The sequence below is a fragment of the Coccidioides immitis genome (genome assembly GCF_000149335.2).
Source record: "Coccidioides immitis RS genomic scaffold supercont3.5, whole genome shotgun sequence".
Classification (NCBI taxonomy): domain Eukaryota; kingdom Fungi; phylum Ascomycota; class Eurotiomycetes; order Onygenales; family Onygenaceae; genus Coccidioides; species Coccidioides immitis.
In genome coordinates, this window is record NW_004504307.1 from 2347737 (window position 1) to 2370104 (window position 22368).

Genomic DNA, 22368 nt, shown 5'->3' on the forward strand with positions numbered 1-22368 from the left:
AGTAATACAGAGTCCAAAGCAAACATGCAGAAGCCCAAAAAGGGATTAAAAAAAAAAAAAAAAAAAATCCTGCCATCAGCCATCAAGAGATTTTTCTTGCTGTATATCAGTTTACCGCTCATTCCAATTCCCAAAAAATCACCTGAAAAAGATCCGCCTCCAATATACCCTCCCAAGACCAATCTAAGGGATGTACGTGTGCTAGAACTCCAGGATAAAAAAAAAAAAAGCTCATTAGAAAGAAAAAGGCAAAATTAACGTAGATGTCCGGAGCAATTGACCGGCTTTATTCATACGCCGTGTCCAGCAGCGTTGTAGGACATTAAATCAACTTATTGTTTGGTTCACGTCATTTCGGAGTCTATGGAAATTGCGAAAAGAAAGAAAAGAGTGAGACGAAAGAAAGCAGAGTCGTAAATCAGAGAACACGATGTCTATAGAGAGTTAGTGTTCCTTGTTTCCCATAGCCCGCGAGGATTTGACCGGAAGACATACTGCATCAGAAGAGCTTCAAGGCTAGACGAGCTGCAATCGCGCCCGTCAGGAAGCTGCCGGAAAATATCCACTATGGTCGCAAAGACATCGCCGCCACGGTAAGCAAGCAGAGCAGGAGCTTCGATGTGGTCCATTTCCGCAATTTCGTGGTGTAGTTTAACGAATCGTGTCGTAGCATGTTTGCGTGCGACTGTGTTTAGACAATCCTCAACGATAGAACTTTCGGACAACTACAACGTTTCGACAAGAACCTGTTAGAATACACTGTCGTCGGACTTGAAGGGAGACATGGAAATGCAATTCACCAACCTCAGGATCATATATGCAGACTACGACAACGGTGTCTGCCGTGACTCTCTCCACGGCATCAAGGTATCCATTTGCGCCGACAACTTCGACAGATCCGTATCTTCTCTTGCTCGGACTCGAACGTCTCATGTTCTTATTTTGAAGTTCGCGCATGCGCGCCTCTCGCCACTCTCGCATGAACTTTTCATCGTCGCTTTCCTCGGGGGTCTGAGGGGCCGATGGACTCGCTTTTTCCTGGTGAATAGCTTCTGGTTTGTTGTAGGACGGCTGGTAATCGATGCCGGCGGCGCTCATCAAAGTACGACGGAATGATCTCTTCTTTGCGCGCTCATAAGATTGCGCGTCGGCAATGACACCCTTAGGACCGGTGTTCGCGTCGAACCATGTTTTGGGGACATGATAAGCGGCTGGCTGCGAGGTGATCATGTTGTAATCGCTGTCGTCGGCGTCGGAGTCGGAAGGGATGTACTTTAGTCTGGAAGTTCTCTTTTCGCGTCGTGATACCTCTTCCTCTTCGTCTTCTGAGGGAGAGGAATGGAGATCTTCGGTCTTGAGGCGGTCTTCGGGATGGCAGGTGGCTCGATCCTCTTGACTGTTCAGAAGGCGGTTCACTTCGTCCTGGGCAGCTGACATGGTGAAAGAGACAGAAAGAAAAAAATTTCTCGGAGGTGAACCGGCAAACGGGGATTAGGATATATATGTCACTTGACGAATTCTGGGAAGAAAGGGTTCATGAAACAATGGACACGGCTGGGCGAGCCAACATTCCAGCCTGAAGAAGGGGGCAGTTCCGGAGGGGCGTGGAGTTTGTTTCAGGACCAATGAGCGGTCACGCCTCGCGCGTCTCTTGAGTCGCCGTGGCTGTTCTCGCAATTCGGGCCCGCGAAAAGGAATCTGAAAGGAAGAAGCAAAAGACTGGAGATCGTCATCTGTCGGACCAGTGTGGCCTCTCCTCGATGCCCATCCTGGCCAGATTCTCAAAAATAGTTGAGGCCTGCCGGTCCTTTCGCCCCGTTAGCGCCACTCAGGGGCCCCTGTTTCAGGATCACAGACACAACAAAACGGCCAATTCCCACCACCGGGCCCCATAAGGCGACGACCACGCTGGCCGACCATGGTTAGAGAAATTGAAAGAGTCCATCCACGCGAACTCCTTCCAGACGGCGCCAGAAGCACATGAAACCGCCATCGGTGGCGTGGCACGTTCTCAACATAAAACCAGCCTCACTAAAAACTCCACTCGCGATCGTCGTGACGGACATACCGAAGGACGATTGCATCGGTGGCTTTCGATCTGCTCGTAGGCGAGCCGCATCATGTATCATGTCGGGGAGCAAACAAGACGCACGTGTGGCATCATTCTTTGATTAACCTCGTGTTGAACGCGCGCCAGGTTAAGTGAGTCAACCCCTTGTCCTCCCCGGGCGACTCACTCAACTCGTCAAACATTAACGACATCCGCCGGGATGGGCGACAAGGGGAAAAACCCCACTGCGTCCAGCTGATATTGGAAGCTTCCGAGACAAGCGCAGGCCATAACTACTATTTAATACTAACTATGTGACTCCTTTCATGCCTAGTTTTGCTTTCCGTCAACCTGACGCCCGTTGACATGTCTCCATTGCCAATTAACTTGACATCGATCCCAGGGACGCGTTCTGCTCAACTGCTGTGCAAAAGACAACCCTTCCCGCCACTGCATTCGGGCTAACCATTAGCAACCCCAACATGATGATCTTACGGTAACGGAGCATCCGCGTCTGGTCTCTTGTCGATCAGATCAATTTCAACTGCCTTCAATCCCTTGACATCCTCTGAACAACTCAGTCTCCCCGGTCAATGCTCCCGCTCGACAAGAATATTCCCTCTCCCTCTCATCTCAAGGTCCTACAAAGTCATGGCCCGTGTTTTCGGACCGGCCTTTAATTCAGCAGATCCCTTCTGCATACTATTAGGTATCTGCCACGTTTGTGCCCACAGATCTACCCCCATTTCCTTCCCAAAAAAACAAATTTAAAAAAAAAAAAAAAAAAAAAAAAAAGAAAGAAAGAAAGAAAAAGACAAAGGAAACAATGGTCAGATTGCACGTTACAGCTCTCTAGATCTATAGAAGGATCAAAGAACAGGGATAGCCATGACAGCATGATTCCCTGACAATTTTATAGCTCTGTCACCATGAAGTGATTGCGTGCAGAATCTCCACTCTCCAAGCACAATAGGGGCGCAGCTTCGCAGGCATGATCACTCTTTAACATGTAAGGGAAAAGGAAGAGATCCATCAAAGTATGTGATTTTGAAAGGTACCAATGCTGCCTTCATAAGGGGCTTTTATTCGCAGGAGTCTATTGTTGGATCTTGCGCTGGCCGAGTTGTGTCCACAAAGTATGGAAGCTAGCAGGTAAAAAGCTATTAGCTATTAATAGAATGTAGTCAGGCATTGCGTAGTTGCAACATGAAGTGTGTTTATCGCTTGTGAAATGTTGCTTAACGCTCAGTTCAAGTCCCATAAAACTCCGCCAAGTGCTGTGCAGATTTACTCTCGCTCCCGAATGCGAATAATTTAAAAAAAAAAAAAAGGTAAAAAAGAAAAGTTCTGAACACCGAATGTTTACCAAGGCACTGGTATACTCTCCCAATTTTTTTCTTCCCGTCTATTTGCCGATTCAAAGTCACGCTTCATCAGAAACATGCGTCTCTGTCCGCAAAAGCCTCCTGGCGTAGCTTTGCTTTCGACCATCTGAAATGCTCCTCCCGTTCCTGGTCCGTCCACATTGTTCACCCATGATCTTTGCTTCACCAATTGACCTGGCTTATGCAAGCGTCGGGGATTGTATTCAGGGTAGCCGATCTTGCTGACGATATACTGTAGATTGCGGAATATGCGCTCATATCTCTTGAAAAACGGCAGCCAGTTCCACGTGTGCCGGGTGTACGACACCCTGATAAACGGGTTGACAAACACCCCTGTACCCTCGGAGACATTTGGCTCGCCAAAGGCATCCTCCAAATCTGAAAAGATTAGACAACATTCGGCAGCCTCCCAGAACGATTCGGGCTCGTAGCGAAAGCGTGCCGTCAACCAGGGAGAAAGTTGAGTAGATAAGCTCTGAAACTGTCCAGCCTCAAAGGCAACCATTCCCCCCCAACAGCTGCGAACAGGGACTGCATCCTTCTCGGCTAAGACGGCGTTTCGACTTTCGGCACTTCCTGTTGGTGGGAACCACGGGAAGAACATCAGCCCCATGCCATACCCATTGGTGTCTCTGACGACGAATGAGTCGTAGAACATCACGTTCGAGACGAAATCGATAGCGCATGCGGCACGATATCTGCTCTTATTCGTCGAGAACAATAGCTGTACGGCATCAGCTGGGGAGAAGAAGATGTCGTTCAGAAATAAAATTCGGTCGAATCTCATATTCGCGTGTTGGAATCCTGTTTGAGAATCAAGAGGTGTGTAGGTAGGGTCAAGAGGTCTGAGAGCGCGGTTCCGTACTTCAGCGAGGTATGCGATGCGTTTGATCCTCTTCTCACCGGAAGGTACAGTGCTGCTTGGTAGGTCTGACAAGGATAGGTTGTCCCCCGTGACGATGGAGGAATTACCTGCGGGTACTGTCAGCTAAGATACCACGATGAGAAGGGAGTGGAAAAGTTTGAGGAGCATGTGCTAACATCGTAGCCTTTCTTGGAATTCTCGAAGAGCATCGGACGTTCCAACGCCACTGTCATTCTCATAGACACTGACGAAAACATTCTCTTCTCCTAGGATATCAACCAATTCCCGCATCGCGTCCCCCCAAGCTCCACGGATCAGGTCTTCGTTTATGATGTTGGCTGCAATGAATATCTTCTCGCCGTTTGGATTCCCACGGCCCGGCCGCGCTGAACCAAGTATTCTCCGTTGCAGGGCATGATAATGCGCAGGAGGAGTCTGATAGGAGGGATATAGAATTGCTTCAACGACCGATATGCAAATGAATGCGCCGATGAGTAAGACCGTGAGCCTGAGGACGCGTCGAAAGCCGAATCTCTTCCGCGTGGTCTTGCGTGTTTTCAAGCACTGTTCGACCAGCGAGAAGGGCAAGCGAGAGTATCGAACGCAAGAGCCTAGCCAGGTCCTCGCGGGTCTGGGCTGGCGGAACAGACCTGGGTCGACATCGCCTGGAGACTTGGGGAGGAGCGTGAGGTGGTCATCAAGCTCAGGAAGGGTGTCGACCGACTGTCGTAGCGGAAGAAGCTCGAACGAGGAGGACTGAGGCATCTTGGGCTGTCTGCGAGAGTGCAACAGTCCTCCTGAGAAAGACACACGGAAAGGCAAAGGAAGCAGCCTGCTGGACATCCATCACCCGCAGGCGTCTCTTTGATGAATGGGAGATCATCGTTACGGGGACTCCTCCCGACCAACAACAGCGCCATGCGTAACATGTACAGTAATGTATGTACGGAGTAATGCGGCTTCATAGCCCAGGTGCAACTGGTTCGAGCTAAATTTTATTGTTCGTTGATTACACGTCAGCTTTGGGGGGCCGGAATGGAACCGGCAGCCTGCTGATCGACGTGGGCCTGGGCTATCCCCATTTGTGGATTGTGGTTCAGGGACTCCGTTTTGCTGCTTGAACTCCGGTTGCTCCCAAAACACTCAAAAGAGCTGTCTTGGGGGGTTTCAAAGGCTGTTAGCAAAGTGAATGTGGATGTGGCTCATGCTCAAGTTGGGAGTTGTCTTGGAAATGTCTGTTTGGAATTGCCTCACCATGGCACACAGTTCATCCAGACCACATCCCATCCCCTTTATCCAAACCCAACGTCCCGAGACTAGCTCTTGTGGGTTATAGCTTGATGGATTGGCCTGCAAATCCATCTCCAGGCTCCATGCTCCACAACCCAGAGCCAACAACCTCCGCAGCAACTTCACCACGAGAGGTACTCCATCCAAAAGGGTGTCACTTCGTTAGTTTCAAGTTCCCTCGTACGCACCCTGTCTCCCACCGCGGCCCTTCGGCTAGCCCAAGTCCGCCCTACTCAGCCTCAAACCACTCCTGCCGACCAATTAAGCCTTTTATGCATGCAATTCCGTTCTCCACACTGGAAAGCCACAGCAGCACAGCGGATTCACCATAGAATTGGTTGTTATATCATCGGCACGCCCTGTGCAGATGTATCCCCACAGGGGGTTCATCCCCAATCCATGGCGTTCAAAACGGTGCCGTATCAGAGAGGGAGACATATACGCAGGTAGAGAGCATCTTGTCTGTGAAGTTTGGTCGTAATGAGCCGAGATATGTCACAATTGGGACTATGCCCTTAATCGGTGGACTTGTGCGGCAATTGATGGACTGTCACATCCCGAAGCTCAAAACTAGCTCTGCATGGGAATACGGACTTTCGCCGTCGGCTTCTCTTTCTTGCCGAACAGGTAGTAGGCGCGCGCAATCCTCAAATCTATCGGTCGAAATACTCTGGACGCGCGGGGAAAGCACAAGCATCATTAACATTGCAAATATTAGGGAATAGAACGGCCTGGGCTATGGTGGACAATGCTCAAGAAACAGAGCTCGACGCAACAATTGAGTCAGTTACTTTAAAACACTTACAATGTCTTCAGAACAACAATCAAGGAAGCCAAAGGTCCTGGCCTTGAGCTATCCAGCCTACACCAACAAGACCTATCTGGAAGACTTCACCTCCAAATTCGAACTCCATGTCTGCTGGCCTTTCAAATATCAAGACGAGTTTTCACCCACCCAAGCTAACCCGCCAGTCAGGTCCTCAAATCTACGGACCGTGCCGGTGCGATTCCCGAGATCGCCCAACTGGCAGCCTCCTGCGGTCCGTTCGATGCGGTCATGGTCCGGATAGGAATCATTCCCTTTAAACCATTCGACGCCGAACTCTTCGGACCCTTGCTCCCACATCTCAAAATCGTCGCTGCGGCACCTGCCGGATTCAACGCTTTCGACGTCGACTGGATGACCAAGAATAACATCTGGTTTTGTAATACACGCAATGCAATTTCAGAAGCCACCGCGGATATGGCCATGTTTCTCATCTTGGCGACATTGAAGAACACAACAGTGGCAGAACGATCGGCAAGGGAAGGCAGATGGAGGGATTTGGTTGTTAATCCGTCGACGGATCCGAGGGGTCTGACGCTGGGTATTGTGGGAATGGGGAGTATCGGAAAGGTATGTGCAATTACCCCTTTTTCCCAAGCCCATGCGTCGTGGAATTCCCTACCAGATCATGAACAGCTACGTTTATGGAGGGGAAAAGAAAGGATGTTTAACCTTGACTGAGAATATCTCCCTTCTACGGAGAATCCAACGGTAGCTCTTGGCCAAAAAAGCGTTGGCATTCAACCTCAAGATCAGATATTACAGCCGGAAACGCCTGTCCCTGGACATTGAAGAGCAATATAATGCCTCATACTGCCCAACGCTGGACGATTTGCTTTCTACTTCCGACATCGTATCGATAAACTGCCCACTGAACGATGCGACGACAGGTCTCATAGGTCGAAAAGAATTTGCGAAAATGAAAGATGGTGCATACTTCGTCAACACGGCACGGGGTGAAGTGGTCGATGAAGGCGCACTGATCGAAGCTCTGGAGGCTGGAAAGGTGAAAATGGCAGGACTAGATGTGTTTGAGGGGGAGCCGACGATCAAGTATGTATTCCCCCCTTCTTCTCTTCTCTTGTTCTTTAATATCTTCCCACCCGGCCGCCAAAGGTAGCTGCATCCCAATATGGAGCTATTGTGAGTTTCTTATGATATTGAGCGGATAAGCCACATACTGTTTATATATTCTTTTCATCTAATTTCCCTTTGCACAGTGAGTACTTCAGGACGAGTGAGAAATGTATCATTCAGCCCCACTTGGGAGGAAACACGACTGGAGCATGGATGCTTTCAGAACTGGAGTGCTTGGAAAATATCAAAGCTTGCTTGACCACCGGCGTTCCCGTCGCACCAGTGAATTGGGTAGAAAGGAGAAGCTGATGCTGGCTGCTTGAAGCCTTGATAGCTCATCCTTTCCTGTCTGTAGGTATTGCGGACCAGATGGTGATTTCTACATATATACTATAAAGATGTGGCTAGTATATATATATGAATATTGAGAAATAGGATGGAACACTCGCAACCGCAACCTAAACAGATATCAACGATAATGTGCAATGCTATCGGGGAGTTGGGAAATATCCAGCACCCGCAATCTCCGGATCCCGATTTTCTAGGCCTGGGAGACGGAAAGAGGAATACGCAAAATTCCTTCAGCTCTTACAAATCTAGAGGATAAATACGTAAACCCACATAGTATCCAAAACAACATGACTGGAGGCTGTGGTAACGGGAGCTGCTGATTGGGACGATGTAAATGATATAGCCCATGATGAGTACATGACCCAGCAAGGTGTGGCTATCTCCGTACATATGAACCAAAAGAAAGGAAAAAAAGAAAAAATAGACCAAAAATTTTTAAAATTTTAACAATATCAAAACTGCTTTGTCACCCCAAACGTAACCACCACATACATACACACGCACCTTTCTCACACTCTGGGCCTAAATACATATAATAGGAAGAATTAAAAAAGATTTATGACGGCCCAGCTCAACAACCCAACCACGTGATGTTTCTGGGCCAAGAAGGGAAGAAAGAGAAAAAAAAAAAAAAAAAAAAAAAAAAAGGGAAAGGTGTAGACAAAGGTGAATGATAAAGAGCACCCTGAAAAATCATACAGAAAAGGGCGGCTTGGTCGGAACCAGCCATGGAAGGAGAGGAAATGAAAAAAACACCAACAAAGGGGGAATAATGAACTGATTGCAGGAACAGGGCGGGCGGGAAAGAGGGAGGAAAAAGGTTCGACCGGTGGGGGCGAGAATAAAGGTTAGTACCTAAAGGATGAGAAAAAGATTGGTATGAAGCGCATTATCGTTCCCGACCCGCCAAAGGGAAAAGAAAAGGGATAAAAGGAAACACCAACGGAAAAAAAAAAGGGAAATTTCATGGCCGACGGGGCCAAATGCGATACAAAGCTGGAAAACAAGGGAACAAGGATTCGGTACATGTAAATCAAAAAAGATGAGGAAGAACCGTCTGCAAAGCCGCTGAGGGTTTTAGGTAGAAAAAGCCATGTATCAATCATCAACCCAACCCAACGATCAATTAAGAGCCAAAAAAATGTGCGATATAATTTCAAAACTTCCTATGTCTGCTCCAATATATTGGAAGCACACTTTTCGCAAATTCTCCTTCACCCACTTTTTCGGGTCTTCTGCCGGTACAGTCAAATGGATTTGTGATATGGAGAGCCAACAAAATACTGTCATGTCGTCGTCGTGCTGTGTCGTTCACAACAGGCTCATAGGTCAGAACGAGCAACTGCTTCTTAACCGCGGAGGCGCGCACAGATAACCAAGCCATCTTTACATCTCAAGGGTTTCAAAAAGGAAGTCTCGTATGGCAATAATGTAATGTACGGATAGCGAAATGTAGAGAGGAAGCGACGGTCAAATGATGAACTGGTTATTGTACAAGGAGGGGCCTTGACTGTTTCGAGGATATACGCTGGCAGCTGATGGCGACTTCGAAGTTCCAACCCGAGCTTGGGCCTTACCAAGCCCAGATTTTGAGCTAATTAACCGAGTGTAAGCGTGTAACTTGTTAAATTGATGGCTAAATGAAAACTCACAAGGGAATCCCAAGATCCTGTGCATAAACTTATTCCATCATTGCTCACGCCCAAGCAGCTCACGCGATTCTCGTGGCCGCTCAACGAGCCAACCTTATCACCTCGCAAAACGTCCCAGACCTAGATGACATGTTATAAATGCATGAATTTCGAAAAAGGAGCCTCTGGTAAAAGGCGCAACATACTTTGCATTCAAAATCATCATAACCTGCGAACAAAAGTCGTCCAGATACCGAGAAAGCAACAGATGTGATTCCACAGAGAACTTGATCGCTCTAAATAAATATGATGATTAGTTTCACGCAAGTTTTCATGGTATGTGATTGGAGTAAAACTGTGTAAGAAGAACTGCTTTGAATTTGACGGACCTGGTAAATGTTCAATTCGCGATCCGCCCGGATATCAAACAATCGGCAAGAAGTGTCGTCCGAGCCAGTTCCGAATGCATTGCCGTCCGGAAAAAATTGGATGGCGTTAATATCGGATTCGTGGCCGGAGAAGGTTTGAACGGCCTTGTCAACTCGGGTATCCCACAACTTGGCGAAGGCATCGCATGCGCCGGAAACGAAGATGTTATTGTTTGTCGGATTAATGCTGATGCTCATGACATCCCCAAGATGGTCGGCAAATTCGGTGACTTTTGTTCCCGACTCAATATCCCACAACATACACGTCATATCGCCGGAAGACGTGATGATTCGGCGGTCGTTGATGAATCTGCAACATGATAGATAACCTGAGTGACCGGACAATTCCCTGGCGACCCGGGTGGGGCCTTCTCGCGAAGAAAGGTTGTAGATTGAGCAAATGTTGTCAAGACCACCGCATGCGACGTAATTTCCACTGGGAGCGTAGGCGCAGGTCATAACCCAGGAAGAGCGAAGGGGAATAGCGTGAACTTTGTTTGTCGTGTATGCATCCCAAATTATGAGCTTCCCATCTTGAGAAGCAGAGACCAAGTGTCGGCGATCGGTCGACCAGTGCATAGCGTAGATTTTGGCGAGATGGCCTTTCAGATTTCGTCGAGGGCGCATGCCAATCCGCGGTAACGGATCCGTATTGTTCTGCGCAACTTGGCGAACTGGTATAGAGAAGAGAAGATGTTAACATCAGATGAACAAGGCTATCAGATTCCACGTTGGCGGTGTTGCCCCTTGACTCCGACAACCCGTCCATAGGAGTGACTCGAAACAAAACAATGAGATCAAAGAGGAAGCGCGAGGGAACAATTGCGAAAAAGGGAGGGCCTTACGGGTGGTATCGGCCAATTCATCTTTCCTTCGCTTGATTCGATCTTTTAAACCCTCTGCCTCGCGTCTGGCAGCCGTTATCTTCGCCTGCAATTGCTCGCTGTCCATGATCGGCGGCGATGTCAAGTGGCAACGAGGCGTAGAGCTGGATCAATTGGATGGAGATAGGAAGAGAGAAAGGGTCGATTGATGGTTGAATCTTGATCCAGGGGGGCCTTAATTTTCGTTGTTAAGATTGATGGTGCAGGAACGCGAGGACGATCGAGCCGGGGGGGTTGAACCGAAGCGGACTAGCTGTATGCCCACGGGGGGTTCCGGAGGGGCGCTCACTCTCACAGAAGTGGTGAGAGAGGATGAATGTCGTGAGCCTCTGCGTGCCTGACTCAATGATAGGTTGGAGACGAAGCGAGAAGGCCTTGATTGGAGAGTAAGGCAAGAATAGGTCAGTCCAAGTCCTCAGATTGGGGTCGTGGAAAGATGAGCAGTGTCACCAGAGGCGCAGTAATTGGTTGGGTGTGCAGTTATCCCCTTTTGGGGTTTCTGGTTAATAATACCAGTAAAAATAACCATACCGAATTAAGTTTCAGCTCGTGGTAACAGAGCCGAAAATACATTCATGTAACCATACGGCTCTGCTGTGGGGTCAGGTGGGCTTTCATCACGGACTCCAGGGGCACCAGACGTTTTCTCGAATGAAAATTCCACTCTGGGCGTTGCGGCTGGGGGGAAGATCTTCTCAAAAAGGTGGTTTGAAAGAAGACATGTAACGCTTATCCCTCGCAGCCGTTAAACATGCCTATCTTCTCCGCACCATGTCAGTTACTCTCAAGCAGAACACTTTTACTACATACGGAGGACAGGACAAAGGATGGACGGGAGCTTTGGCGAAAAACAGCCCCAGCGCTCCATACAAGTTACCCACTTCCCCTCGTTCATGGCCAATTGTTGCTCGTTGTTTCTTTTCTCCAGGCTGCACGTCATTATTTTACGCGGTACGGCTCCGTACAGAGCTGTTTGACATCCCATCGCTCGGGTCATATCCAGCATTCCGGAGCCCAGTCCTCCGTCGCTACTTTCAGGCTCTCAACCTCTGAGAGGGAATGAATTGGAAAGCCTAACTTTACATTATTAATGTGGCCTTGTGGGGTCCTGAGTTCCTCTCGAACCCTCGATCATCCATGGGGTTATCGGTCATCCTAGACTTCCAAGACATGCAAGCAACATGAAATTAATCAAAATAGCACTCCAGGCATTGCCCGTATCGATTATCAATGCTATCTCCTTCTTGTGCGGAACACAATCAACGCTTTGGACAGATGATGCATCCAGACTTTGGAGGCGATACCGTGCCCCTCGTTGACTCAGGCGGAGGGAGCGCTCAACGGCCCTATCAGATTCTCGAATTAACAGCTGAGGGGGTTATCTTTTTTCGTTCTTTGTGTGCCGTAACTTGTGCAACATGAGCTTGAGGCGGATTGGCCGACTGACGCCAACACAGCAATCACCCTCTCCGAAGCTTTTCTGCACAGAGATTCTCGGTCGAGTCCTGCTGATATCAGAGACAGAGAGGCTAAATAAGTGTTTCAATAATGAGTGGTTCGGAGGCAGTAATCCGGAGTGCCGAGGGGGTAATTTTTTTAGAGTGATTAGGCCGGAAGCTTTGACCAGCTGTATGTATCAACCGTACTCGACAGACCGATACACGCCTGTATGTTATTATGGCTTATTATGGGCGCCAAAGTAACCGGGTTTTGGCCACAGCGATTGGCTGCACGCATCCCGAGCAGGAGAATTGCCATCCAATAAAGCCGTCTGATCCAGGCTTGGCTCTAGGGAAATGACTGGCTGCGTGGGAATTTCAGCGTCAGAACGAGCGGAAGTTGGTTTGGACCCGAAAAGCCCCCCAAGCTCCCTCCCAGCACGCCAAGCGATCTCCCGCCCTCGAATGGATCTTCAGCCACACACGGAGGACTCGGTCCCCCAGGCATATGTATCACCGTTTTATATCCCGTCGATGTCTTAACAGCGGAACAAATGGGAGCAACCCCCTACATCCGCGCTGCGGACGAGGAAATTTACCAGTGTGGGTCGAACCGCAATAAGTTTCCTCGGAGAGCCTTGATTAATGCAAGTCATCGCAGATCACATCCCGATGGCGGGAGATGAACGAATCCTCCCAAGTACGTACGGAGTACTAATAATATTCATGAATACGGATTGCCCGTCGAAACACATCCATCAATCTTCAAAAAAAAAAAAGAAAAGAAAAGAAAAGAAAAAAGAGTGACACGGAGAGTTACACACAACTACCGACAAAGTTCTACTGATGAAACCTTTTGAAAGCTCGATAACGAGCACACGCGATTCCCGAATGAACGGAACCGTCATTCCATCAGATAACCAGAGAGTCTATGGCGGTTCTCGGACTCGGCAACTTCTTTCGTATCTGATTAACTAATATAGAGCAAAAGCTGCTCTGGACAGCCATTATGAAGCACCCCTTCGCCACGCACCTTGCCCCAGGATAACGTTTTTAGAAACAAGTCAACTTGCCAGCAAGGTTATGTGGTCAGGTTGCATGGAGGTTTTCAAGATGAGAAGGAATGTACACCAGAGTCATGCCAAAAAATTTGTGGCAAACCCGGCGTCTACCATGGCCCACGAAAGCTTTTGAGAAACCAGGATGTTGCTGTCATCTGTCTCAATTCATCACTCGAAGCTCCCATTATGCAAATGCTGTTGTGTAATTGCCTACATACTATTGTGGTCTATGAGAAATAGAGCTCAGCGTCCGCTCGGCGAAGGTCACCATGTCATCAGGCACCCTTCCGTCCGACCCATTTGACCCTTGAATACGGTATGGTCTCTGGCACTATGCAGGTACCATAACGGAAAGGTAGGCTGGAGTACTCTGTAGTTTAGGCTGAAAATTCCTCTCTGAAAACGGGGTCAATGAGAGGAAATTTCTGTCCGAGTCATAGAGGGCAACCCAATGCTCGTTTTAACATTTATGGTGGCGTGCCCAACATGGAGGGAGTAGAATCAGAAGATCATAGCAACTGGATAACGCGCACAAGGTCTCAGCAACTCGCAAGACAGCCCGAAACAAACCCCGTCCTTTCGTGCTGCAAGTGATCCCCCAGAGCGATAAGAAGCTTGCAAGACTTTCTCTAGCTAATTCCCCTGAGGTTCTCACTCCTCGACTTTTTGGTGATCGGTTGGTTTGCAGTCGCTGAGAGAGTTGGTTGGCCGGGTCTTGGCTTGGGGGCAAAAAGGTATCGGACCTCAGTCTTAGCGCAGCCTTTCCACCAGCGAAGTTCCCCCTGTAACACCATCCACGCTGTTCGAGGGTTTTGTGACAATCCTCACCGGGTTCTCCTCTTCAATCCCTAATCACATCATCTCCTCTATGTCTTTCTTCCCTCACCCCCTCTCTCTATTTGATATTCTTTCATTCTACGCCGATTTTTGAACCTTTCCTTCTTTTCCATTCCACTCCGCTCGTACCGCTTCTCACAGCCGCCAGTGCCTGATTCTTCGCCGCCGCGCCGCCGCCTCCTCCTCATTCTCCTCCGCTCGCTAAGCCGTCAACCCCCTAAACCTGCTGCTCATCTGCAACTTGAGACCTTGGTGGTGGCAGCAATCTATCATTATTCAAGTTTTTCGACTTCGACGACCTCGAGATTGCTTTTGGTGATCCGTGTCCTTTTTTCTCCTGTTTCAAGTTGCAGGCCAACCAGCCTCCCGCGCTCCATCTGATTACAGGCCCAACCTTTCGACAAGCCACCTCGTTGACATCGAACTTGTCAAAACATCTAGAGTCTTACCGATCCGCCTCCTTACTTTCAATAATATGCCCTAATACGGCCGAATCTGAATGTTCTATGCTTCTCGAAACCTGCTTTAACGCCAAGTTTGATTCAAGCCTCACGTTTTCTGGAACAATACCCCTGCAATCATCGACATAGTTTCATTAAGATCTTTCTTCTGTGGTTACTCTAGAGTGCCTTTTTTTGCGTCCCGGTTCTTGCTAAGCTTCTCGCGTTTATCATCTGAGGTATTATCCTCTTGAGACCTAAATCCATTAAAGGTAAGATGTGCTGTGGGAGCCAGATGAGACATCTGAAGCTAAAATTCTTGCCGTATCTGCAGTTCACTAGACCACCCCTTCTAAACGATAGCCAGATCCTCCGTGACGATGCGGGAAGTCAACTTTAGTATCCCGAGCGTCAATAAGGCGGCTGTTAGCATCACCACAACTCTATATGACCGACGTGCACTCGACTGCACGTCAACGCTTCCGCTTATAAACTCTTTGAACCATCTAGCATATCTCACGACATCTTCCGCTCGTATTCGAGATATCCTCACTGTTGATGGAGGGATCGAGCGTTTAGTTTGTATCCTCAAAGAGGGACGCAGCAAAGATTTGATGGAAATGTGGAAGTGGAATCTTGCCTTTCAGTGTATCGTGAATATCGGTGTACGAGGCTCCGAGAATGTGCGAACAAGAGTTGTGGAGGCTGATATGGTCCCGGTGATTGCGACTATTCTCGATAACTATATCCAAGTTGTCGATAAGATACGAAGCGCGACCGACGCAGAACCCCAACGGAGTTCTGCTAAAGCCCACAAAGCTCAACCGCGTCCCCGGGAACAAGTCATCCGCTCGTCCTTGGACCGCTCAGCGGCTTCCATTTCAGAACATCGCACGACTCGGCGGCAAGCACCCCCACCATCAATAGAAATACCTCATCCGTTTTCCCAAGACGCCCGTCAACCCGACGCGGGTGCCATGGAAATCACTCCTTCTCCGCAAATGGTTCTAACGTCTCCTCCGGAGCGAACCAGTTTCTCTCGTGAAACACATTCACACCGCACGCTTCAACCAGGTGGTCATCGCCACAGGATCATACAGCCTCTTGCAACGGCTGTTCCATCCATGGATACTACCGATGGCTTCGGTTTACGGCCGGTTCGCGATGCAGACCGATTGCCGTCACAGGTGCCCGGTTTACAAAACGGGCTTACCTCCCAACCGGACTCCCCGACCACTCCTCACACCGCTGTTGAAGCACAGTCAATCCCACAATTCACCCCAAGAGCAAGACGGCGCCCCTCCGTTCGTCAACAGCGTTCAACATCTGGCGAATCTGACGATGGAAATACTGAAGATGTTGTTATGGGTGATGACTCTGCTGAGCCAAATGTTACTGAATCAATCGTCGGACTTCAAGCTGGGATGGAAATCGAAAGTGTCACGGACCAGGATGCTATCATGAATGATGGCACAGACTCTCACGGAATTGCGCTTCCGAATCCTTCGGAACAAGCTGATGCGGAGACATTTAATATCACACACCGATCCGTCCCTGACGGCAGCCTGATGAATCCGGCAGCACAACAAGCGAACGGTGCGATCACCCTTTCTCCTACCCGTACAGCCGTCGCTACGGCGACACCAGCGGCCAATCAAATACCATATCCTTATTACCTTCGTGACCGCACTGTGCCAAACGCCGTTTTAGCGGCGATGCCTCGGGATGAGGATGTGCTTATGGCACTCCAACTTTTAGCCTATGTTTCCAAATACTGTAGCTTGCGGTCGTATTTCCAGAATACGCATCTTGTCCCTAAATTAAAGATCGGAAAGGATATCCACCTTGTGGACGACCCTAGCGGCTTATTGGTGCCCCCGACAGAACCCACTGAGGAAACAGAGGAGTATTTGTTGCCTGACGATTTCAACATTTTTCCTCTTGTTGAGAAATTTACTGTCCGACATCACACCAAGGAAATGCAGTACTGGGCCTGCGTGGTGATGAGAAACCTTTGCAGAAAAGATGATTCACGTGGTGGCATCCGGCAGTGTGCTTATTATAAATGTGGGAAATGGGAGGAATTCCAAAGGCAGTTTGCCAAGTGCCGTCGCTGCCGGCGGACAAAGTACTGCAGCAAGGAATGCCAGAAGAACGCCTGGGTCTACCATCGGCACTGGTGCCACAGCTCACCCTAATCCATAGACAGCATGGTGTTCGTCCGCCTACTACTGTTCTTATCATATACCCTCTGGCTTATACATTCTACTTTGCATTTGCAATCTTGACATTGAACGGTGCGCTGGCATTGCGGTAATACCCCAACAATTAGTCCTTTCTCAAGTTTGATGTTTTCACTCAAGCCTGATACCATGACGAAAAGTCGCATTTCACGAGTCTCCTTTGTGATACCAATACATGCCACGATCAGTATAATGATATTACTGCAAACCCTGCGATTTTCCCCTATTACTCATATTGATTAGTAAATTTACACATTATTCCCCTCTGTGTGATTCCCAGATTGACTTCTGTTCAATTTTCTACTTCATCCTGGGAGGTCTCAAGTCCAATTCCCTCTTTTTACACCAAATTCCTACTACCACAATTTTCAAACGCATTTGGCTGATAGCGTTCAATCACACTCCCCAATAATTTTCATTTGTTTGTTTTTTTTTTCCCTTGTGTGCAGCTGTGCTTTCTGAAATTTGATACCTTAGTATATTACCACTCACATACTTGATACTTTTTTGTGTTCTAGTGAATTTACCCTGGTTGGTTTATGTCAAACTCTTGTCTGTTTTGAACATAATGCCTGCATAGTATTCTCATATGGGTAGATCGTAGGCTTTGGGCTTTGTTATACGTCAGTTGGGATATATCAAGCAAACTCTTGAGGCTATCTATGCGATCAGATATATATTTATATTTATTCCAATCTTACTTATACTCATTTGGATTGCCACCATACGTTGCCGCTAGTCTACTTGCAAGATGGTCGCGAGCCGTCATAATTTTATCGGCGTTGGGCCCGTAGCCGGCAATTGCATCTCTATGCTGCTCAACTAGCTTGCTAGGCACGGGAACAAGTTCCGTATCGTCCAGCGGATGGCAGAAATACGCCATGCTATATCTATCATCGCCGTGAGAAGAACCTGACTGCTGTTCCACTGGAAACACAACTCGATGAACGGTGGACTTCAACAGCCCGTTCGTCCAGTAGCTGAGCAAGTCGCCGATGTTGACCAGAATCGGCGGGAAGCTTGTCGTCGTGGACTCCTGCTGGGGTCGGATGGGAACAGGTGCCCATCCCCCCGTTGGAGTTTGGATTTCGAGGCCGGGCTGTCCGTCGCGTTGGAAGAGGAGGGTGATGCTTCCGTAGTCGCTGTGGGCCCCGGCCCGGACGTCAATGTTTTGCTGGAATGTGGAGGTCGAAGGGGATTGGATGGATGGGTAGTAGAGGAAGCGGAATGTCACACCCGAGGGACCTTTGGAGGAATCGTGTCGTGTGGTGAACCAATCCGATGGGATCTATGGATGGAGAGAGGTGGTGATTAGATTGGCGGGAAGACACCCCGAGTGGGGGGTACGTACTCCTAATCCCAACGCAAGAAGGGTGAGAATACGGTCACATGTCTTTCTGCATAGGTTCATGAAGCGAGATATCTCCGCTTCATGAGGGACGAGGGAGGAAGGGAGAGGTTGCTGCGCTTTATCATTCTTGAATTCGCCGAAGTTGAATGCTCTGTATTCGTGAGAGAAACGCCCTGGACGACTTTGCCAATGGAGAATAAGATTTTACATACTCCTTAAAATCACCTCTCTGCCAAGGTACCTGCAATCAGTCTTGTTGAAAATAGCTATTTGATTCATTTTAAGGGTCATACCTTTTGATGATTCGGATCTAAAGTCTCAACATGCATACCTGTCCAGCCCCTATTCTACGCCTGTTAAGCAATGAAGCGCAACGATGACAGGTCCGGGTTGATCTATACATTTGATCCGATTTTAACTTGCACTTTTTCTTCATGTGGAGATGCAAAAAATTTTCGCGCCTACGTTAAAGCTATCAGCGATGTATCTTGGAGATAGTACCTTTAAAGTGTAGGTGTTGGTATGCCATCGTCGAGTTTAGGCATGTACTGTACATCATTCTTGCATACACGAGTTAGAGTGTTAGGTAGATACCATTGCAAAAGCCGATTCCACATCCTCATCTGAAAAGTCACTGGTCACACTATCAACGTATAGAAATCCGTATTTGGTGGCTGCATCTATCATCGCTTTGCCCGTTTCCGGGCGGGTGTTCGAAATATCAATAATGGGGAGTTGAATGGGAAGCTTCGTCAATGGAGAGTACCGAGAAGGGTTTGCCATGGTGGTTCAACGGACGGTAAGGTAATATGAGAGTCCAACTCTGCAGCTGGATATGTATGATGTCGATACCCGTCCTCTTCGGACATTGCAGCCCTGGCTTGCCGATGGAGGGACAAAAGCTGACGGGCCCTTATCTTATCGGCTGTCCGTGCTTGGCTAACTAGTTATTCCCAAAAGGGTTTAGCCAACCAGTCCTCTTGGCGTTCCTGGTACCTCGCCCGAAGCCTCCTCTGCTTTTTGGTGCAAGTTTACACACTTGTATTTAGCTGTCTGCGGGTAGTGCTAGAGATGAACAATGGAATGAAAATGATGGTTCTGAAAGATGATATCTGCTTTCTAAGGAGTTTGCTAATCGGCTGTAGGCATTTTGAGTGCTCAGTTTCATATGCAAGTGTTGAGTGCAGCAAACTGGATGCGGGTGATGACTCAGCAGACTAGAGTGTCACAGGTGAAAGCTCACTGGCACTTCCCAAGCCTTACAGACAAAAGTCGCCTTTCTCCTGCACCTCTTCACCCAGTCCACCTGTTCAGAAGGTGTGCTTACTGGTTGAGCGTAGCTTTTCCAATCAACTTCTGGTCTCGTTCTTGTTCCTGGACCTAGTGGGCCCCAGACTTGATAACCCTACGGCGTCGTCAAGCCTCATCTTGACTTGGCCTCAATTCTGTGGGACGTTCATCTTAGCAAGCTCAAGGTGGTGAGAGCCCACTGACAGCAATATCAACAATGCCGAGTAAGTGCCATTCTAAACTATCCTGGGTGTTAACCTTTCACCGGGTCTTTCTAATAACCAATTCCTTGATTAGTCCGCGGTTTTGATGATTGGGCAACCAGTCGCATCCAGGCCTTGTCCCTCTCCGCCTTAAAGGGTGCCGTGATTGGTATCCATGCTTCTCACTACCTTGATCTTCATTTAAACCATCATGTTACCAAGGAACCTCTTCTGATTGCCCTGGGAGGATTCCCATTTGCGCTAAAGTCCCACATTGAAAGAGAACTCCAAGCTCTTAAGAATGCCGGAGTTACGTGCGTGTTTGTGTTCGATGGATTGGAAGTCGGCAAGCCGGAACCGGATATCATAGCTCAGAATCAGTCTACTCGCGCCCTAGAACAGGCCTGGGAATACTACGATCAGCAACAGGCGGAACAGGTGGTTGATGCATTCAGCAACGCGGGTAGGGATGCGTGATCAATCAAGAGATAGGGCGGTGGCTGATTTTGACCCTACAGGAAGCGCAAAGCCGGAATCACTTTATAAATTTCTCCAAAGAATTCTTCTTGCAGAGGGAATTGATTTTATTGTTGCGCCATATTCTGCCGCCCCTCAGGTAAATTAGGACTTTGCTTCTTGATTCCCAGGTTTGCTAGCTTACTTTTGGGTCTCTTTATAGCTAGCCTACCTTGAGAAAGGGCCGAACCGGCTTATTGATGCTGTCTTTGGACCGACAGAGCTCTTTTTATTCGATGTCGAGAAGGTTATCACGAAAGTTGATACAGATCTTTTCCACTTCAGTTGGATCACGAGGCAGACATGTGCCAATGATTTAAATCACCTGAGCAACGATCAATTCGTCGACTTCTGCCTGCTTCTCGGCTCTCCCTTTCTCCGAACCTTTCCTCCCTTCGAAAACCACCCGTATCCGGGGAAGGTACTGAACATTCGCGAAGCGCTGAACTTGTACAACAGCTCTGGGAGGAATGCTCTTGCTCTCTGTGCCCAATTCGAAGATGATCAACGAGATCTACAGTATGCAGATCGTTTTAAACGGGCGTTTATGACTGTAAAACATCACATTGTTATGGACACCGACGGCAAAGTAGGGCCAATGGACCCTGAGAATGCATCGTCCGACTTGCACGAACTGATTGGGCAACGACTCCCAGAGGAACTTTACTTTTATATTTCTAAAGGCATCTTAGGGCCAAATGTTCCCAATTGGCTAACATCTGGTGAAATTCCAATCACTCTCCCACTTGGCACGGAGGATTCCGACATCTATCGCCGCCTCGTATCCGATATGCTTACTCCTATCCGTACTCAATCTCTTTGTCTTCTCTCCAACTCGCTGCATCGGTTTTATCAGACAAAGGCTATTCATATTCGTCCTTGGTATGATAACAAAGCCGACCGAACTATCAACTTAAAGACCTTGCCATCGGTAAAAGAGACCATCGTGTCTTGGCGCCTTCGCAAAGCCCAGCTTCCTGATGGGTTACAGGAGCTTCAGGTAATTTCAATGACCCAATCTAAAGATGTGTTGCATACTCTTTGCGCTCTAACATGTCAATAGGGCTCATCTCCGCTTCTGACATCCTCTTTGGCGATCGTTAAAGATCCGGCCTTTGTTTCAAAGTCGTTCGCCGGTAAAGATGCTCCGGTAGGTTCTCGCCTGGGCTTTAATGTTCAACATGCTGACTGATTTAGCCACTTTCTTCAAAATCTGAAATTCTCGCCAATGTCACTTGGCGGTTCTTGCAGCTACGAGGCTACATTGACGAAAAGCACCAGCTCACAACATGGGGCAAAGCATTGGAAGCAGCTCTATCCTCGCTAAACCCATCTGAAAATCTAGAGGAACCCGCTTTTCTAGCGGTAGAAATGCTCCGTTTAGGAATTTTAAATTCAAAAGATGTTTTTGCGAACATTTCAGGGGGCCCGATGAGAGGCACAGGTAAGGTGAACCCGGGCATTTGGCTATTCAGTTGTACTGATGGAAAGGATCATTTGATAGCTGAGGAGAAATCGTTTAACCTGCTTGTTTCTCGCGTTGCATGTTTCGGCAAAATTCGCCACAAGTCCATTGGATATTCTGGTCCATTAAGTAGACAGCTTTTGTCTTTCCATTCGTTGATCTACGCAATTCGGTCGACTCTCCGCGACTTAATAGAAGTCATACTCGCTGGCTTGCTTCTTAGCGGAGAAGCGTGTCGGGATCGAAGTGATTTGTCCAGCTTGAGCCTCGAGTACGTTAATTCCGTTTGACTATCGTTGCCTGCACTGACAGTGTCACTAGCCTGCCATTTATTGATGACAATGACTGCGGCCTCGGGATCGCTGTGCGCACCTATCTGGACGACTTGCCGCAACAACCTGAGCCGACATCACAGTCCGTGCGGGCCGAGGTCAAGACGAAAGGAAAAGAATGGTTCCAGCATAGTCACAGTTTCGTTGAAAATTTAGACATGGCTTTCCAGATCTGGGATGCAGTAAGTTTTTCGCCTTAGTTCCGCGATTCATGTGCTGATAAGAGGCGCAGGTCTACAAAGTTACTCAGAACGCTCCTTCGAAAGAATTTAAGGATGCTAACTTATGGGAGGACACGAACAGGTGGCTTCAGGACCGAAGGTAACCTATTATTCTCATACACAACCTAACGCTCTTCCTGTACATTATCAGCTCCAATTATACTCTATAATGTACCATTTATG

The 22368-nt window shown here is 48.3% G+C and overlaps 8 protein-coding genes across 10 annotated transcripts; 4 read left to right on the plus strand and 4 right to left on the minus strand.

Annotated features, from left to right (window-relative positions):
• Window positions 1–7: 7 nt before the first annotated feature.
• On the minus strand, window positions 8–1520 carry CIMG_09234 (phosducin). The gene is made up of 3 exons (XM_001239612.2): window positions 805–1520; window positions 496–725; window positions 8–434 (listed from the first exon to the last, which is right to left on the minus strand). Exons 1-3 carry the CDS (start codon window positions 1435–1437, stop codon window positions 419–421), a joined length of 879 nt encoding a protein of 292 aa, XP_001239613.1. The 5' UTR covers window positions 1438–1520; the 3' UTR covers window positions 8–418.
• A 1594-nt stretch (window positions 1521–3114) lies between these two features.
• Window positions 3115–5212, minus strand: CIMG_09235 (uncharacterized protein). The gene is made up of 2 exons (XM_001239613.2): window positions 4477–5212; window positions 3115–4407 (listed from the first exon to the last, which is right to left on the minus strand). The coding sequence occupies exons 1-2, from the start codon at window positions 5141–5143 to the stop codon at window positions 3413–3415; spliced, it is 1662 nt and encodes a 553-aa protein (XP_001239614.2). The 5' UTR covers window positions 5144–5212; the 3' UTR covers window positions 3115–3412.
• A 1106-nt stretch (window positions 5213–6318) lies between these two features.
• CIMG_09236 (glycerate-and formate-dehydrogenase) lies at window positions 6319–7935 on the plus strand. Its single transcript, XM_001239614.2, has 4 exons — window positions 6319–6504; window positions 6567–6986; window positions 7132–7469; window positions 7637–7935. The coding sequence occupies exons 1-4, from the start codon at window positions 6397–6399 to the stop codon at window positions 7800–7802; spliced, it is 1032 nt and encodes a 343-aa protein (XP_001239615.2). The 5' UTR covers window positions 6319–6396; the 3' UTR covers window positions 7803–7935.
• Window positions 7936–8263: 328 nt separating this feature from the next.
• CIMG_09237 (guanine nucleotide-binding protein subunit beta) lies at window positions 8264–11522 on the minus strand. The gene is made up of 6 exons (XM_001239615.2): window positions 11319–11522; window positions 10749–11161; window positions 9865–10577; window positions 9682–9771; window positions 9497–9616; window positions 8264–9438 (listed from the first exon to the last, which is right to left on the minus strand). Exons 2-6 carry the CDS (start codon window positions 10852–10854, stop codon window positions 9418–9420), a joined length of 1050 nt encoding a protein of 349 aa, XP_001239616.1. The 5' UTR covers window positions 10855–11161; window positions 11319–11522; the 3' UTR covers window positions 8264–9417.
• Window positions 11523–11560: 38 nt separating this feature from the next.
• CIMG_09238 (uncharacterized protein) lies at window positions 11561–12912 on the plus strand (the record flags this gene model as incomplete). Its single annotated transcript, XM_001239616.2, has 2 exons — window positions 11561–12454; window positions 12580–12912. The coding sequence occupies exons 1-2, from the start codon at window positions 12206–12208 to the stop codon at window positions 12910–12912; spliced, it is 582 nt and encodes a 193-aa protein (XP_001239617.2). The 5' UTR covers window positions 11561–12205.
• A 1233-nt stretch (window positions 12913–14145) lies between these two features.
• On the plus strand, window positions 14146–17523 carry CIMG_09240 (MYND domain-containing protein). The gene is made up of 2 exons (XM_001239618.2): window positions 14146–14803; window positions 14899–17523. The coding sequence occupies exon 2, from the start codon at window positions 14945–14947 to the stop codon at window positions 16760–16762; it is 1818 nt and encodes a 605-aa protein (XP_001239619.1). The 5' UTR covers window positions 14146–14803; window positions 14899–14944; the 3' UTR covers window positions 16763–17523.
• Window positions 17365–19023, minus strand: CIMG_09241 (oxidoreductase). 3 transcript variants are annotated; one of them, XM_004444825.1, is made up of 6 exons: window positions 18753–18979; window positions 18560–18619; window positions 18452–18500; window positions 18371–18387; window positions 18159–18309; window positions 17365–18095 (listed from the first exon to the last, which is right to left on the minus strand). In XM_004444825.1, the coding sequence occupies exons 1-6, from the start codon at window positions 18779–18781 to the stop codon at window positions 17505–17507; spliced, it is 897 nt and encodes a 298-aa protein (XP_004444882.1). In that variant the 5' UTR covers window positions 18782–18979; the 3' UTR covers window positions 17365–17504. The 3 variants fall into 3 exon arrangements, with proteins under 3 accessions (XP_004444882.1, XP_004444881.1, XP_004444883.1); XM_004444824.1 differs by having other exon boundaries at window positions 18452–18505; XM_004444826.1 differs by lacking the exon at window positions 18560–18619 and having other exon boundaries at window positions 18452–18553; window positions 18624–19023.
• A 642-nt stretch (window positions 19024–19665) lies between these two features.
• CIMG_09242 (posttranscriptional regulation nuclease) lies at window positions 19666–22289 on the plus strand (the record flags this gene model as incomplete). Its single annotated transcript, XM_001239620.2, has 9 exons — window positions 19666–19672; window positions 19746–20114; window positions 20170–20267; window positions 20331–21167; window positions 21231–21317; window positions 21365–21611; window positions 21672–21903; window positions 21954–22146; window positions 22197–22289. The coding sequence occupies 9 exons, from the start codon at window positions 19666–19668 to the stop codon at window positions 22287–22289; spliced, it is 2163 nt and encodes a 720-aa protein (XP_001239621.2).
• Window positions 22290–22368: the final 79 nt, after the last annotated feature.

Bases quoted from the DNA above. Each gene is read 5' to 3' on its own strand.
- CIMG_09234 (XM_001239612.2), bottom strand. From the start codon at position 1,437: ATGTCAGCTGCCCAGGACGAAGTGAACCGCCTTCTGAACAGTCAAGAG. The intron at 726-804 runs GTTGGTGAATTG...GAAACGTTGTAG, and splicing joins TCTGCATATATGATCCTGAG to TTGTCCGAAAGTTCTATCGT.
- CIMG_09235 (XM_001239613.2), bottom strand. From the start codon at position 5,143: ATGTCCAGCAGGCTGCTTCCTTTGCCTTTCCGTGTGTCTTTCTCAGGA. The intron at 4,408-4,476 runs GTTAGCACATGC...CAGTACCCGCAG, and splicing joins ATTCCAAGAAAGGCTACGAT to GTAATTCCTCCATCGTCACG.
- CIMG_09236 (XM_001239614.2), top strand. From the start codon at position 6,397: ATGTCTTCAGAACAACAATCAAGGAAGCCAAAGGTCCTGGCCTTGAGC. The intron at 6,987-7,131 runs GTATGTGCAATT...ATCCAACGGTAG, and splicing joins GAATGGGGAGTATCGGAAAG to CTCTTGGCCAAAAAAGCGTT. The intron at 7,470-7,636 runs GTATGTATTCCC...CCCTTTGCACAG, and splicing joins GAGGGGGAGCCGACGATCAA to TGAGTACTTCAGGACGAGTG.
- CIMG_09237 (XM_001239615.2), bottom strand. From the start codon at position 10,854: ATGGACAGCGAGCAATTGCAGGCGAAGATAACGGCTGCCAGACGCGAG. The intron at 10,578-10,748 runs GTAAGGCCCTCC...TCTCTATACCAG, and splicing joins TGAATTGGCCGATACCACCC to TTCGCCAAGTTGCGCAGAAC. The intron at 9,617-9,681 runs GTATGTTGCGCC...CATGTCATCTAG, and splicing joins ATGATGATTTTGAATGCAAA to GTCTGGGACGTTTTGCGAGG.
- CIMG_09240 (XM_001239618.2), top strand. From the start codon at position 14,945: ATGCGGGAAGTCAACTTTAGTATCCCGAGCGTCAATAAGGCGGCTGTT.
- CIMG_09241 (XM_004444824.1), bottom strand. From the start codon at position 18,941: ATGGCAAACCCTTCTCGGTACTCTCCATTGACGAAGCTTCCCATTCAA. The intron at 18,620-18,752 runs GTATCTACCTAA...GCTTTAACGTAG, and splicing joins TGGAATCGGCTTTTGCAATG to GCGCGAAAATTTTTTGCATC. The intron at 18,096-18,158 runs GTACGTACCCCC...CTCCATCCATAG, and splicing joins TTCTTGCGTTGGGATTAGGA to ATCCCATCGGATTGGTTCAC.